Raw genomic sequence first — 17,873 nt, forward strand, 5'->3', positions numbered from 1 at the left:
TTGAATTCCATTAGTAATTAAGATGATCCGTGGACTCATCGTGTCCTAAAAAGAAAAGGAAATTTATGCTTACCTGATAAATGTATTTCTTTTTTGACGCAATGAGTCCACGGCCCGCCCTATTATTGAGACAGGTTATTTGTATGTTCTAAACTTCAGACACCTCTGCACCTTGTTTCTTTCTCACCTTAACTTCGGTCGAATGACTGGAGTGCGAGGAAAGGGAGGAGCTATTTAACAGCTTTGCTGTGGTGCTCTTTGCCGCCTCCTGCTGACCAGGAGGTGTATATCCCATTAGTAATTAAGATGATCCTTTGACTCATCGTGTCAAAAAATAAATACATTTATCATATCAGCATAAATTTACTTTTTTCCCTTTAATCCAATGCAGGCAAAGACCAGTAAATCACTACCTTGGTGCAGAACCTCCCAGATGGCCTCTTGCTATCTGAGAAAGCTGCTGAGATGAAATACCTAGTAAATGCAGTCAAAGAGGCGGCAACATTTTGACAGTGCAGTTATCTATGGTAACATGGGCTTACTAGGTATTTTATCGGAGTAAGGCACAGCTGGTTCTCAGATCGTAGGAAGAGCTACAGTTCAATGTCATTGTCCTCACATCTAAAACTAGAGTGAATGATGTTATGCTGCTATCTAAGAATGTAAACTGCAATAGAATGCTACTCTTCAATTGGGAACTGTTAAATTCTTAGAGATTGTGGTGTATAGTCAAACTGGTATCTCGGCAAAAATGAATAATGTGCCTAAAGATTATGTACTAATATCTTATGATACAATATATATATATTTTTTTTTTCTAGGTAATTGATGTTCAAAAAAGTTATGTTAATTTGACGGCAACCAAAGTTGAGATCTTCATGAAAAAAGCTGAACCAATGACCTGGGCAAGGCTTGAACTACCTAAACAAGTTGTATCACAGTCAAATCAGAGTTCAAGTGACCAAGATTAGTTCGTTAGAATTTAGCAGTTCACGTGTGGTTGGTAGTAGGGAATTAAATGGTTTGCATTCATTTCAAAGCCATTGTGCTTAAGTTTATTGTTCAATATACAGCATTCTGGTTTATGTTCTATGCTCATCCCAAAAATACTTAGTTATATATGTTGGATTTTATGGGTATGAGACCTATTCTGAAAACCCAAATGTTCTTTTTTTTTTTTTTTTTTTTTTATCATTGTTCCAATTATAACCAGATATAACAGCATATTTATGTGACCAGTATATAAATGCCTGAATTTATTATGTTTTCAAATTTGTTTTTATTTTTGAGCTGTATATATTTTTATTTTGCGGGACAAGTGCCTATATGATTTTTAAGAGACAGCATTTTCTTCATTCCTTTTCAAGGACAAAGAGACTGAACACAGTTTAAATTAATTTAAGAGTTCTAATTTATTATTAGTTGAAGTTTTATTACAATAACCTGTACCAAATACTTCATTGTAAAATGAGATGTGCATTTGGATTCTTATCACCACACTAAGATCTGGATTTGCACATATCTTCATGTGGTGATCTTTAACCAGAATAAATCTGGCTCTGAAAAGAGCACGATTGTCCGCCTACTTCCATGTTTGAAACCAAATGCACATATCCAGTTAGAATCAACTGATCAAAAACTGCTATAAGATGATTTACACTAAAGTTGTCCTGTTTTTGCACAATTGATCATAAGAGATGCATCTGTTCATACAGTAAGCAGTCACCTGAGTAAAACAGGAAAATTATTTTTTCCAGCGCATAAAATGTTAAGTTTAAAGAAAATGCAATGCATTTTTATTTTAGATGCAACAAATTTGAAAATGCAATTCCCCATAAAGATAAGCCTCAATAGTGCTGCTCTTTTGTCCACATTAAATCCACTGAAATGAAACGAAATGTCCTTAAGTTATTACCGAGGTATACTTAATGAAGTTCATAATCTAACTTTGCATTTAATAGAGGGACATTCTTATCAGTCAGAGCTCTATCATATAAAGCTTGTATTTTTCCTTTTTGTGTCTGGAGATGATATATGTATAAAGTTGTATGAAAAAGAAACTCTCATATAAGATTTCTGAGAGCCCAGATTTCATTACCCTAAAGTCCTGCTTTTTTCCAACTTAAATATCACATTGTTAACGGTAAACTGTCCCAGTCCGCACCTAAACTCTCCCTCTATTGTTTTATGACCCAATTTCCACACACAAAAAAAAATCCTGTTTCAAAGCAGGTAGCAAATTCTTTGTGTCTTGTCTGATATCAGTTGTTGAAGCTGAATTTACATATTGTAAGTAATCGGACAGAATACACAGACACGTGAGTGTACTCGGCTATTCTACATTACAACAGGCAGTTGATCTTCTAATTTCCTGTACCACCCACTTGTTGTCAGAGAGGAAACGAAAAACCTGTAAAGCTGGGCAAAGCAGGAATTGTTGAATAAGCGATAACAGGAGTCCTAAAACAGTAAAGAGAGTGTTGAGGTCTCAGTCTGACAAATCGTAACCTTTGAAAAATGTATTTGATGTTGAAGGAAAAAGTAGGACTTTAAGTACCCTGTGGCTATTGAAGATGTGTATAGCTTTTTTTTTTTTTTTCCTTTTCATTACTACATAAAAGGCAGGGTTATTTTATATTCAGGTGTCTTATTTTCAGGTGTGTGTTTTAATGTACCAATTATGATGACAATTTTTAAATACTTATAAGAATTTTTGTTCTGAAATGATTAATGTTGAATAAAGCCAGAATAGCACAGTTATGCTCACGAAAAATATAAGTTCACAGTTTACAGTATCTGTAAGCAAATAAAAGAATTTTATTTAAAAAGTCCAACAATGCTGCTGATTTTAAAAGCATACATTTTACACATCAAAACACTTTCCAAGTATTTCATTTGTAAGTACTGTTGTGTCATAAAACCATATAAGTAATTTGTTTCTCTTATTTTGTGCTTTGTTTTTATAGAAACTATAAATAATGATAAATAAGTACTGTATTTTGAATCCAAAATTACATCTTTAATCACATTTACCTGGCTGCAAATGTACTACAGCATGTAATAAATATTTTTTTTACACTGTGCTTTCCCTGCTTATATTTGCCACATAGTGGTACCAAAAAAGTTGGAGGTTTTTGTTAGAAAGGTCAGCATATACTCAATGGTCAAGGAAAGAGCTTATATCATACGTTCTAAAAAATTGAGTGAGGAATGGACTGAAATCGAATTTGCCTAAAAATGGTTTAAAATATCATGTGTTGAATTTGTTCTGTAACAGTTATTCAATGCTGAGTTAGATACTATTCCAGCTGAAAATGTTATATGCCAGGAGATTGAGAATCACATTGCATGTTTCTACTTTTATATGTAAATAATAAATAAGAGAATGTTGTATAAAGTCTGTGACCAGTTGTGGCTATTATTTAATATAATCTTTGGGCTTTCAGAGATCAATTCAGTATAAAGAGATCTGTGGAAGTTTTTGCTTACCTGATAAATTCTTTCCTTTCCTTGCCTGGAGAGTCCACAAATCCATTCAACTCCTGGCCACTAGGTGGAGGTAAAGAACACCCCAGCAAAGCTTCAAGTATCCTCCCTCTTCCCACAATCCCCAGGCATTCACCCGAGGAATAATGGAAATAGAAGACACAAAGGGTATAGAGGTGCCTGAGGTTTAGAAAATGACAAAAAGACGTCTTAAAAAAAGGGCGGGTCGTGGACTCTCCATGCCAGGAAAGAAAATAATTTATCAGGTAAACATAAATTATATTTTCTTTCCAATGTCATGGAGAGTCCACAAATCCATTCAATTACTAGTGAAAACCAATACCAAAGCTAGAGTCCACAGAATGGAAGGGAGGGATACACAAGACAGGCGAGCCTAAACAGAAGGCACCACCGCTTGAAGTTTCCTCCCAAAAGAAGCCTCAGCTAAGGCAAAAACATCAAATTTGGAAAAAGTATGCAATGATGACCAAGTGACCACCTTGCAAATCTGTTCCACAGAAGCATCATTTTTAAAGGCCCAAGAGGAAGAGACAGCCCTAGAGGAGTGAGCCTTAATTTTCTCTGGAGGCTGCTGTTCATAAGCCAATCGAATAACAGTTCTCAACCAGAAGGAGAGAGTAGAAAAAGTAGCCGTCTGACCCCTCCGTTTACTAGAAAAAAACAACAAAAAGAGCAGAAGATTGACTAAAATCTTTTGTAGCCTGCAAATAGAACTTCAGGGCACATACAACATCCAGATTATTCAACAACCACTCCTTCTTACAGGAAGGATTAGGACAAAATGAAGGAACAACAATTTATTGGTTAATATTGCGTTCCGAAACCACCTTAAGTAGGAATCCTAATTTAGTATGGAGGACCGTATTATCCGCATGAAGAATAAGATAAGGAGAATCGCACTGTAGAGCCGGAAGCTCTGAAACTCTACGGGCAGAGGAAATTGCCAGCAGAAACAAAACCTTCCAGGACAATAACTTAATATCAATATAATGTATAGGCTCAAATGGAGCTTGCTGTAGAACCTTGAGAACCAAATTAAGACTCCAAGAATGAGCAATTGACTTAAACACAGGTCTGATTCTAACCAAAGCCTGGAAAAAAGATTGAACATTTGGCAATATTGCCAGATGCTGCTGAGGAAGAATCGTCAGCCGAAATCTGACCCTTTACAGTACTGACTGATAAACCCTTCTCTAAGCCCTCCTGGAGAAAGGACAGAATACGGGGAATTCTCACCTGACTCCAAAAAAGACCCCCTAGATTCGCACTAATGAAGGTATTTATGCCATACCTTATAATAAATCTTGCGAGTAACAGGCTTACGAGCCTGAATCCATAGTCTCAATAACCTTCACAGAAAAACCTCGTTTGGACAAGACTAAACGTTCAATCTCCAAGCAGTGAGCTTCAGAGAAACTAAGTGAACCATGAAGTAGAAGATCCTTCCTCAGAGGCAATTTCCACAGGGGAAATGACAACATCCTCACTAGGTACGCAAACAAAGTTCTGCGAGGCCAAGCTGGAGCTATTAGAATCACTGAAGCTTGTATCATACTGAAGCAGGCTATCACCTGAGGAAGGAGGGCAACCGGAGGAAAAAGATAAATTAGACCGAAATCCCATGGCACTGCCATGTCGTCTAGTAGAGCTGCTTGAGGATCTCTTTGATCTTGCTCCGTATTTTGTAAGCTTGGCTCTTAGACGAGATGCCATCAGATCTAGCTCTGGAACTCCCCATTTTAGTGTTAACATCACGAAAACTTCCGGAAGGAGAGTCTATTTCCTTGGATGAAAAGTCTGCCTGCTCAGATAATCCGCTTCCCTGTTGACCACCCCTGGGATGTGAATGGCAGAAAGATGACAATTGTGAGACTCCGCCCACTGAAGAATGAGAGTCTCCTCCTTCATAGCTAACAAGCTCCAAGTTCCTCTTTGGTGGTTGATATACGCCACCGAATTGATGTCCGATTTAAATCTGATAGATCCACCAAGACAGATAAATCCTTGTCTGAGAGTATAAAACTATCCTCTGAGAGAGATCTGAGTGGTCATTGTTCCATTGACTGAGCATACCTAACTGTGGAGGTCTCTGATGGAAGCGAGCAAACAGAATAATGTCCATGGATGCCACCATGCGACCAAATACTTCCGTGCACACTGCCACTGATGGACGAATATAGGAATGAAGAGAACGACAGGCCTCCAGAAGCTTGAATTTTCTGACCTCCGTCAAAAAAATTATTCATAGATACTGAGTCTAATTGTTCCCAGAAAATATACACTGGTACTTGGCACCAAGGAACTTTTTCCCTAAATTCACCTTCCACCCGTGAGAGTGGAGAATGGCTAACAGAGAATCGGTATCTGTATGGGATCTTGATAACTGAAAATATGGTGACTGAACCAAGATATCATCCAGGTAAGGCGCTACCACAATCCCTAGAGATTTGGCCACAGCCAAAAAAAAAACTTAGAACCTTCGCAAAGATTCGAGGAGCCGTGGCGAGGCCGAGAGGAAGGGCTGCAAATTAGAAATGTTTATCCAAAAAAAGCGAATCTCAGGAACTTGAAATGTTCACTGTGAATAGGCACATGTGGATACGCATCCTTTGTCTATGGTGGTCATAAATTGACCCTCCTGAACTAGAGGGTGAATAGAACAAATGGTCTCCATTTTGAAGGACGGAACCTTGAGAGACTTGAGGTCTAGAATTGGTCGAAAAGTTCCCTCTTTTTTGGGAACCACAAAAAGATTTGAATAAAATCCCTGTACCTGTTATGCTAGAGGAACTGGGATAATTACTCCCAGAGAAGACAGATCCCTTATGCAGTTTACTATGGCCTCTCTTTTTACCTGGTTTACAGATAATCATGATAATAGAAATCTGCCTCTGGGGGGGACAAGATTTGAATCCTATCCTGTATCTCTGGGAGACTACATCCACCGCCCAAGGATCTGGAGTGTCGCAAATCCAAGCCTGCTGAAATAAGGAAAGCCTGCCCCCTACCTGATCCAGAACTGGATCGGGGCGGCCCCTTCATGCTAATTTAGCGTCAGTGGAAGGTTTTCTGGATTGCTCTCCAAGAAGTCTTGCCTTGCTCAGATTTAGAAGACGAGGAAGATTTCTGTCCTTTGAAGTTACGAAAGGAACGAAAAATTGAAGTCTGACGAACCTTGGGTCTATTCTTCTTATCCTGTGGTAGAAAACGCCTTTTCCATTAGTAACCGTGGAAATTATCTCTACCAGACTAGGGCCAAGTAAAGTCTTACCCTTAAAAGGTAGAGACCAAAGCTTGGATTTGGAAGTCACATCCGCAGACCAAGACTTTAACCAAAGGGCTCTGCAGGCTAGTATAGCAAAACTACAAATCTTGGCTCCCAGCCTAATAACTTGCATACTGGCATCACAGATAAAAGTTAGCCAGCTTTAGAGCCTTTATCCTATCTTGGATCTCCTCTATAGTAGTCTCCTCTGAAATTAGATCAGACAATGATTCACACCAATAAGAGACTGTACCAGCAACTGTTGCAATACTAGCAACTGATTGCCACTGCAAACCCTGATGAACAAAAATCTTTCTTAAATAACCCTCCAGTTTCTTATTCATAGGGTCTCTAAAAGAGGAACTATCCTCAAGAGGAATAGTAGTTCTCTTTTCTAAGATAGAAATAGCTCCCTCTACTCTAGGGACAGTGCGCCACAAATCTCGAACTGAATCGGCCACAGGAAACCTCTTTTTAAACACAGAAGATGGGTTCAAAGGAACACCTGGCTTCTCCCATTCCCGAGATATGTTAGACATGCAATCTGGAACAGGAAAAGCCTCCACAGATTTAGGTTTGACATCAAAAACTCTATTCAGTTTATTAACTTTTTTAGGAGACTCTGCAATTGTTTGTCATCCAAAGTAGCTAAAACCTCCTTCAAAAGTAAACTGAAATGCTCCATTTTAAATCTAAAATTAACCTCAATCTACTGCACTAGGAACCGCAGATTCCGAATTGGAGATCTCGCCCTCAGAAGCTGCAGAGGAATGATCCTCGCTAGATAACTGAGACAGACTAACCAAATTAGTCTTGGGGGAATTAGAACCCAGAGAAATGTTCTTAGATTTTCTCTTTTACCAGAACTAGGTACAGCACTTAGGGCTGCAGAAGTCCACTGCGCAGCAAATCTTTAGACAAACATTCCCAGAGACTGGGAGGAACCGCGGGGCACTTCATGTGAATCTGTCAAAGACTGGGACATGTTAGAAGGTTGAAACACCTGAACCAGCATTATCCTGAGAAAAAGAAGGTTCAGATTAGGAATCCTTATATAATAAAACCTTAAGGCAAGGGGAACAAAATTGCACAGGAGGTATAACCTGGGCATTTGCACAATAAAGACATTTACCAAATGACAGAGAAATCTTGGGATCGGTATCCATAGTAAATAAAATAGCCGTTTATTTCCCTTAAACTCTAATTTCTATATAAATTATATAAAAAAAATAGTATACAAAACTTTAGGCATAGATGTCAAATAATTATTAAAACCGGCACCTCTACACCCCAGCCACGCAGGAGAGACTCACCCAACTGGTAACCAGAAAGCCAATAAACAGCAGATAAAACAATCCTGTTCAAACTGCAGCTCCTAGAAAGCTGCAAACATCAGAGAGAAGCGACAGGCAGAAAACCGATCTAATGCCAGAAAATCCTCTCTGTCCCCTTAAACAAACCGTCTTCCAAACAGCCGGCTAGAAAAAAAAAAGTTCAGCACTCAGGAAATAACTGATCGGTCACATGATCGAAAATTTAAAAGTGAGATGCGCTAAAAAGAACCGCCAACAACTTCCTTAAAGAGATATTACCCAAATAAAATAAAAGGTAAACTTGTGCAAACAAATCCCCATAGCCAAAATCAAAAAAGCCTTCACATGACAGAACAGTGCCCTGAACTGCTGCCCAATATTTAAAAGGGATATTCAGTCCCATAAGGATCCACCTTGTTCTCTAAATACTCTTTCTTTCTAATGACACGATGAGTCCACTGATCATCTAATTACTATTGGGAATATCACTCCTGCCCAGCAGGAGGCGGCAAAGAGCACCACAGCAAAGCTGTTAAATATCACCTCCCTTCCCTCCAACCCCAGTCATTCTCTTTGCCTACGTTAGAGCAAGGAAGTGGTAAAGTTAGGTGTTAGGAAAAGATTCTTCAAGCAAGATTTTATTATTTTTTAAGCAGTGCAAGATTGTTCTGCTTTGCTCTAGGGTGTAGCCGTAGTCCATATCAGTCTCTTCAGTAGAGCAGTGGTGGCTTTAAAGCAATGGGAACTTGTGCGACATAATTCTCACTGCACCTCCCATGTATTTAGGCTGCCCTATCCATGCAGTCTTTGTTTCTACCCACAGGTCCATGTGAGGGAACTGGCCTCCCATACCTAGTGAGCAGCCGTGCTGCCTGGCAGAAGTATTAAGATAAGTGCTAACTTTATGTTTTTCTAGGACATGCAGAGAAAAAGGATAGCACTTTTACTTTCATTGGGGGACAAGTTACATTCACCTATGACAGGGGAATATTTTTTAAGGTCAGCAGAGCAGGCACTGGGGATGAGGAGAATCTGGCTCTTGGTGGTGTATTTGTTTTATATACTTCACTCCCGACGGCTATGGTAATTCATTTAGCCGATCGGGAGTTTCAGGTTACGTCCACGATGGGCGGAGTTAGATACAGCGGCAGTTCCTATTGCGTACCTTTTTTTTCTGGCCCTGTTTTCACTTCCTGTGTCTCCGGAGGGAAATTCAGCAGCGTCACCGATTCAGCAGCGTTGCGGTTACGGACCGCAGTGTTTATAGAGTTGAGTCCGGATCAGTTACAAAGTCATTTACTTACTTGGCAGGCAGGTAAATACCTCAGCAACGCTAAGCTGAGGTGTAGAGTTGTCTGGAAGTTATTTGGGGGGCTATGGTGTAATTTTACCAGCAGAAAAATAAAGAAGCTATTTTGTTCGTTTAAAATTTAAAGGAACAGTAACAAATTTTTTGTTTTTGTTTTGGGGGATATTTTCTGAATTAAATATCAGACCAAGAAACCCTGCAAGATGTTACATGTTCTTTATGTTTTGATGCTAATGTAGAACCAACAATCCCTTTCTGTTCCTCATGTATTGAGAGAACTTTACAGGAATAGACTTTTTCCTGATCCAACATTGTCTAAGGCGGATACTGTTCAGGAGACTTCTGACAATGTTCAAGATATGCCGCAGCTTTCTCCTCAAGCATCCCAAAATTTAGCGTCCATCCATACAGCCAGTGCCCTGCGCTTCCTCTATTACGCCACCTGGAGTTACCTTGCTAGACATCGCTTCCCTAATGTCATCAGCGGTATCTGATGCGTTGTCTGCTTTTCCCATGCTGCAGGGAAAGCGCAAGAGGAAATGTTATCAATCTGTGAATAAAGTTGCTGACACAGTAGTGGCTATTCCGAATGTTTCTTCCCAGAAACCTGAAGAGGAAGATACTTCGGTAGCATCTGAGGGTGAAATCTCAGACTCAGACAGTGTTATATCTTTTAACTGATACTGAAGTTGTTTCTTTCAGGTTTAAGCTTGAACACCTCCGTTTTTTATTTAAGGAGGTTTTAGCTACCCTGGACGACTCCAACACTACCGTCATAGTTAATCCTAAGAAGTCTAGTAAACTAAACAAGTATTTTGACGTGCCCTCCATGGTGGAGGTATTTCCTGTACCAGATAGGGCTACAGAAATTATTGCTAAGGAATGGGAGAGACCGGGTATCCCTTTTTCTCCATCCCCTATATTTAAAAAGATGTTTCCTATTGCAGACTCTATCAAGGAGTCTTGGCAGACGGTACCCAAAGTGGAAGGGGCAATTTCCACGCTAGCCAAGAGAACAACTATTCCTATAGAGGATAGTTGTTCCTTTAGGGATCCTATGGAAAAGAAGTTAGAGTGGTTGCTCAAGAAAATGTATGTACACCAGGGTTTACAATGGCAACCTGCGGTTTGTATTGCTACTGTCACTAGTGCAGCAGCATACTAGTTTGATGCGTTGTCTGATTCAATTCGGACAGATAATCCCCTCAAAGAAATCCAGGATAAGATAAAGGCCCTTAAGTTGGCCAACTCCTTTATCATGGATGCTTCCCTTCAGGTTATTAAGCTGGGAGCTAAGATTTCTGGTTTTGCTGTACTGGCCTGTAGAGCTTTATGGTTAAAATCTTGATCCTAAACTTTTGGCGATTCCTTACAAGGGAAAGACCTTGTTTGGGCCGAGCTTTGCGGAAATAATTTCTGACATTACAGGAGGAAAGGGCCATTTCCCCCCCGCAGGATAAGATAAATAAACTAAAGGGACGTCAGAGTAATTTTTTGTTCCTTTTGAAATTTCAAGGGAAAGCCGCCTTCTCCTTCTTCCAAGCAAGAGCAGTCCAAGCCTTCCTAGAGGTCTAATCAGTCTTGGAACAAAGGAAAACAGTCTAAAAAGCCTGCTATTGAATCAAAAGCAGAGTGAAGGGCCTGGCCCCGATCTGGGACCAGATCATGTGGGGGGCAGACTTTCCTTCTTCATTCAGGCTTGGGTTCGAGATGTTCAGGATCCCTGGGCGGTGGACATAGTGTCCCAGGGATACAAACTAGAGTTCAAGACCTTTCATCCCAGGGGCAGGTTTCTGCTTTCAAGATTATCTGTAGACCAGACAAAAAGAGAGGTGTTCTTACACTGTGTTTGGGACATCTCCGACCTGGGAGTGATAGTTCCTGTTCCAATGCAGGAACGGGGTCTGGGGTTCTACTACAATCTGTTTGTGGTTCCCAAAAAGGAGGGAACCTTCAGACCAATTTTAGATCTCAAGAGTCTAAACAAATTCCGTCCTTCAAGATGCCGTCCTTCAAGATGGAAACTATTCGTTCCATTCTTCCTTTGGTCCAAGAGGGTCAATTTATGACAATGGTAGATTTAAACGACGCGTACCTGCATGTTCCCATCCACAGGGACCATCACAAGTTTCTAAGGTTTACATTTTTAGACAAACACTTCCAGATTGTGGCTCTTCCATTCGGCCTTGCCACAGCTCCTAGAATTTTCTCAAAGGTTCTGGGATTCCTGTTTGCGGTGCTCCGATTGCGGGGCTTTATCTGGACGACATTCTGGTTCAGGCGCCATCCTTTCAACAAGCAAAATCCCACACGGAAATGTTATCTTTCCTGCGATCTCACGGTTGGAAGGTAAATTCGAAAAAGAGTTCCTTAGTTCCAAATACAAGGGTAATTTTCTTGGGAACCATAATAGATTCCTTAGCAATGAAAATTTTTCTGACAAAAGTCAGGAAATCAAAGATTTTCGATTCTTGCCTAGTGCTTCAGTCCTCTCCTCGGCCTTCAGTGGCTCAGTGCGTGGAGGTAATTAGTCTGATTGTAGCGGCAATGGACATCATCCCGTTCTCCCGTTTCCACCTCAGACCTCTGCAGTTAAGCTTGCTCATTCAGTGGAACGGAGATTATGCAGGAGACAAGGGATTCTCTTCTTTGGTGGTTGTCTCAGGATCATCTCTCCCAGGGAACCTGCTTTTGCAGACCCTCTTGGGTGATTGTGACAACAGACGCCAGCCTTCTGGGATGGGGAGCAGTCTGGGGCTCTTTAAAGGCTCAGGGAACATGGATTCGGTCGGAGTCTGTACATTCTGGAGCTGAGAGCAATCGTCAATTCTCTTCTGACCTGGCCTCAGTTAGCCTCGGCCCGGTTCATCAGGTTCCAGTCGGACAATATAACTTCAGTGGCTTACATCAACCATCAGGGAGGAACTCTGAGTTCCTTGGCCATGACAGAGGTAGCCAAGATCATTCAGTGGGCGGAGACCCATAATTGCTGTCTTTAGGCAATCCACATCCCAGGAGTGGACAACTGGAAGGTGGACTTCCTGGGCAGGCAGACCTTTCACCCGGGGGAGTGGGAACTCTATCCTGAAGTGTTATCCAGCGTGATTCTCAAATGGGGTCAGCCAGAATTGGATCTCATGGCATCTCGGCAGAATACCAAGCTTCCAAGGTACGGGTCGAGGTCAAGGGACCCTTAGGCTGTACTGATAGATGCTCTGGCGGTACCTTGGAATTTGAGTCTCGCATACCTATTTCCTCCGTTCGCTCTTCTACCTCGGGTCATTGCTCAAATCAAGCAGGAGAGGACGTCGGTGATCCTCATTGCACTGGCGTGGCCTCGCAGGATTTGGTATGCAGACCTGGTGGACATGTCATCTCTTTCACCTTGGAGACTTCCGTTGAGGAAGGACCTTCTACTTCAAGGGCCCTTCCTTCATCCAAATCTAGTTTCTCTGAAGCTGAATGCTTGGAGATTGAACGCTTAATTTTATCCAAGCGTGGATTTTTGGAATCGGTCATTGAGACCATGATTCAGGCTCGTAAACCTGTGACAAGAAAGATTTACATTAAGATATGGCGTAAATATCTATATTGGTGTGAATTCAAGGGCTACTCTTGGAGTAGAGTTAAGATTCCTAGAATTCTCTCCTTTCTCCAAGAAGGTTTGGAGAAGGGTTTATCGGCAAGTTCCCTAAAGGGTCAAATTATCTGCCTTGTCTATTTTTGTTACATAAATGTCTGGCGGATGTCCCAGACTTGCAATCGTTTTGTCAGGCCTTTGTCAGGATCAGGCCTGTGTTCAAGCCAGTTACTCCTCCCTGGAGTCTTAATTTAGTTCTTAAGGTTCTTCAAGGGGCTCCGTTAGATATTAAGTTATCTTGGAAAGTTTTGTTTCTTGTTGATATTTCATCTGCTCGTAGAGTGTCAGAGTTCTCGGCATTACAGTATGAGTTTCCTTACCTTATTTTTCATTCGGATAAGATGGTTTTGCGTACTAAGTTAGGGTTTCTCCCTAAAGTAGTTTCAGACCGGAACATTAATCAGAAGATTGTTGTTCCTTCCTTGTGTCCAAATCATCCTGGACATGGTGCGTGCATTAAAATTCTATTTACAGGCGACTAAGGATTTTCGTCAGTCTTCTGCTCTGTGGTATTCTCTGGGAAACGTAAGGGGCAGAATGCTATGGCTACTTCTCTTTCTTTGTGGCTGAAGAGTATCATTCGTTTTGCCTATGAAATTGCTGGACAGCAGCCTCCTGAGAGAGTTATGGCTCATTCTACGAGGGCCGTTTCCTCTCCTCCTCTTCCTGGGCATTCAAAAATGAAGCTTCTGTGGAACAGATTTGCAAGGCTGCAACTTAGTCCTCTGTTCACACTTTTTCAAAATGCTATAAATTTGACACTTTTGCCTCGGCTGAGGCCTCTTTTGGGAGAAAGGTTCTTCAAGCAGTGGTGCCTTCCATTTAGATTCCCTGTCTTGTCCCTCCCTTATCTGTGTACTCTAGCTTGGGTATTGATTCCCAATAGTAATTAGATGATCCGTGGACTCACCGTGTCATTAGAAAGAAAACAAAATGTATGCTTACCTGATACATTTATTTATTTCTTGACACAAGTCCACGGCCCGCCCTGTTCTTTAGACAGGTTGTTGGTATTTTATAAACTTCAGACACCTCTGCACCTTGTTGATTCCTTTCTCTCCTTTGCTTCGGTCGAATGACTGGGGTTGGAGGGAAGTGAGGTGATATTTAACAGCTTTGCTGTGGTGCTCTTTGCAGCCTCCTGCTGGGCAGGAGTGATATCCCCAATAGTAATTAGATGACCCGTGGACTCATCATGTCAAGAAATAAATACATTTATCAGGTAAGCATAATTTTTTTTTTCTTTTCACTTCCCTAAAACAAGGAACTAATCCTCACTGACATAGACCTGTAGATAAAAAAAAAAACAGTAACCAACCCGGGTTTTCTATATAGGGGTAGCAAAAATGGAAGGTAAGCAAAGACCACCTCTCTGTCTTCCAACTGCTAAAAGCCACCATTCCTCTTGATAAAGAGAATTATGTGGACACAGCAAAACCCCAATCCTTGCTTGCAGGGAAAGGTACCCATTAACGGATTAATATCTTTATTTCTTCAGACACCTTCTTCGCACATCACCTACAATGTTACACAGACAAAGAATGACGGGATTGTGGGAAGTGGGAGGAAACTTGAAACTTTGCTGGGGTGTTCTTTGCCTCCACCTGGTGGCCAGGAGTTGAATTCCCACTAGTAATTGAATGGATTTCTTGACTCTCCATGCCATTGGAAAGAAATATTTTTTAACCTCAGTTAATACACTTACATTGTGTCTTTTATGTTTGAGTATATTTATGAAACCTTGAAGAAATGAAATGATGATGTTGTATGTAATCCATTATGGGGCCCTCCTGTCTGTCGTCTATTTTCTGTTCCAAAAAAAGTTAGCTACTTCTACTATACTACTAGAGTCTGCTCTAACTATAGTTTCAAATTCTTATGTTTCTTTAGGCAGACCTTTGTGGGTTACAGGGGAAAGTGTGTCTGTTTAGTGATACTGAAATTTTTAATAGAGTAGTTTTTTCCATGGGGACCAAATGAGAAGTGATAAAAAAATTCTGAGGATTTGGCAAATGACTGGGATCTAAAGTTTAACACTGCAAAGTGCAAAATTATTCATTAAGGAAAGAATATTCCAGACAGTAATTACAGACTGTAGTGTTGCAACGAGTAAGGCCAGTAGAATGTTTGGATGTATTGATATAGGTATTTGCAGTAAAAATAGTAAGTTTCTAATGCCACTTTACCTTGAGTATTGTGTGCAGTTTAGGAGGCCATATCGCCAGGATATAAACAAACTGGAATCTGTGCAAAGGAGGGCTACTACAATGGTACCTGGTCTGGAAATAAAAAATTACCTGGAAAGGATCAATGACCTAAATATGTATAGCTTAGAAGGGAAAGAAGTGATATTATAGTAACTTTCAAGTATATTATTAATGTGCTGTGAGTAGTTTTCATAAAACTAAAAATTAAAGTGGTCATGATCTCAAGCCGAAGGGTAGTAGGTTCAGGAGTAATTTGTGTTAGTACTTATTTACAGAGAGGGTGATAGATTCATGGAATAAACTTCCACAAGAGGGTGGTTACGACAAATCTTGTGGGGGATTTCAAGAATGCCTGGGATAAGGGTATCTTATGAATTAGATATGTTTTATACTTTTAGGAAAGTTTGGGCAGATTTTGGCCCTGTGGTTCTGCCATCAAAATATATGTTTCTGTTCTATGCAATAGATATATTCTAATTACAGACCTGCAAAATATGTTGCTAACCTCAAAATTGTGTTATATCACATTCTTCCATGCCGGTAAAACTTTACTGCTCACCTAATGTACTGTCATGAACATCACTTTATCTTAAAATGTCTGAGAATTGATTGTTGTAAGGACTTAAAATGCTCTGGGAGAACTACCTGAATGAAATAAACTTTTTTCTTCTTCAAAGATTTTTATTGTGACAAAAAGTAGAAATCTGACACAAAAAGGAAACTCAACAAAGTCAGTAATGTAGGAGGCGTGAAGGCCTCTTCAAATTAACAAATAAACTATAAGAATAAGTGAATAATTCACACATAGCTTATATACATACAGTATCTTCTGAAACTCTTAAATAGTAATAATAGATAAAGGAGGGGAGGGGATAGAGAGGTGGGGTGAGGTGGTGAGTATGGTAGGAGGGGAGGGACCATGACATTAGGGGGTTTGTCTGCTGGCAGTCCAATGTTAGGTGTTGGCTACAACATTGGGTACCCAGACAGTATCATATTGTGCTCCCCAGTCTGCCCAAATAAGTTCAAATAAATCTGACCTGTCAAGTACTTGGAATATACTTTTCTCCATTGTGTAAATATATGCCATTGAATTTAATATTATAGGCCAGCTAGGCGAGGACACAGTTTTCCACGCCTTTGCGATTGCCGCCTTAGTTGCAGTTAGTAAATATACCGATAAGTAGGCCTGGTGTTTAGGGAGAGGGTGTATACCTAGATGAAGTAGGGCATTAGAGGGGGTCTTAGGGAGAGATATACCCAGACCAAGCAAAACACGGAAGCAGGAGTTCCATAGAGGTACAAGTTTAGGACATTTCCACCAGATGTGTAGGGTGTCCCCTATCTGTCCGCAGTCACGCCAGCACATAGGGGAGGCAGTTCGGTACATTTTGGCCAGTCTTGTAGGAATATAATACCAATGCTTCAAAAGCTTATAGTAAGTCTCAAATAACGTAACACAATGTAGGGTCTTTTTTGTGAGGGTTAAGGTTTCGGGTTTAAAGCCCCAGCTTGCGAGGAAGCTTTTGAACCTAACATATTAATATTTCATGTAAAGGGGTATATTAGAATCCGTATGGATTTCTTCTAATGTATTAAACCTCGGTTTTGGGGAAGAGGACCAGAGGTCTGAGACCACCTCCACTCCTAACTGGGCCCATTTTTGAGGATAGGAGTCAGGAAGGTCTAGGAGTAAACCTGTAAGGGAGGTAATCGGTGATGGGTGCGGGGCAATGTGAGGGTAATGTCTAATTGTGTCCCACATCTGTAAGCATTCAGAAATTATGGTATTAGTGATGTTTAGGGTTTGTCGAGAGTGGGAGGGATCCATATTAAGTCTTGTAGGTGTATTTGGTGTGGTATAGAGGCCTGTTCAATTGTTTTTCCATTTACTGAGAGAATTTATTGCTCTCCATTGGGAAATGTGTCAACATTGCTCCCTCATAATAACGAAAAATAGAGGGGGAGGCTATCCTACCTCGATGTAGTGGGCTTTGTAGGATTTTGTGTGCTACTCTAGCTGGTTTATGTTGCCAGATGTATTTGGTGAACTCACTTTGGAACTGGTCGAGCAAGTGTCTGGGGATTCTAATAGGGAGGCACCTAAACAAATATGTAATTTTAGGTAAGAAAGACATTTTGAGGCCTGTGAGTCTTCCTATCCAGGAAATAAATGTATAGTCCCATCTATTTTTTTAGGGTACGTAGTTCAGATAGTAATGGGTGATAATTGTCCTTGATAATTTGAGGTATGCTATTCGATAGCTTAACCCCTAAGTGCGTGACAAAATTATTGACACAATTAATCTTATGTAGGTTTTTAATATGTTGAGTCACAGTTTGGGGTACACCCCATGTGATAATTTGTTTTGCATACAAAGAGAGAAGCGCTCTACCAGGAACGAACAACATCATTTGCTTTATCTAAATTCAATTTATAAGAGGACAAATATCCAAAAGAGTCAAGGATATTCTTGAGTCTAGGGAGCGAAGACAAAGGGTCTGATGAGAAGATTGTGACATCATCAGCAAATAAAGCTATTTTGTGATTTGTGCCATGTAGAATGATGCCATAAATATGTTTATCTGATCTATTTTTTTCTGCAAGGGGTTCAATAGCTAAGACAAATAA

At 40.4% G+C, this 17,873-nt stretch overlaps 1 protein-coding gene across 1 annotated transcript in view; it reads left to right on the plus strand.

Moving 5' to 3' along the window:
• The window catches only part of CHORDC1 (cysteine and histidine rich domain containing 1), a gene marked incomplete in the record, with an annotated part of 188,509 nt that extends 185,111 nt beyond the window's left edge, over positions 1-3,398 (plus strand). The window contains 1 exon segment of the mRNA XM_053708627.1: positions 822-3,398. Within this exon segment, the coding sequence (XP_053564602.1) occupies positions 822-971 (150 nt within the window).
• Between the last annotated feature and the right edge of the window lie 14,475 nt (positions 3,399-17,873).

Source organism: Bombina bombina, chromosome 3 (genome assembly GCF_027579735.1).
Source record: "Bombina bombina isolate aBomBom1 chromosome 3, aBomBom1.pri, whole genome shotgun sequence".
In the NCBI taxonomy this organism is placed as follows: domain Eukaryota; kingdom Metazoa; phylum Chordata; class Amphibia; order Anura; family Bombinatoridae; genus Bombina; species Bombina bombina.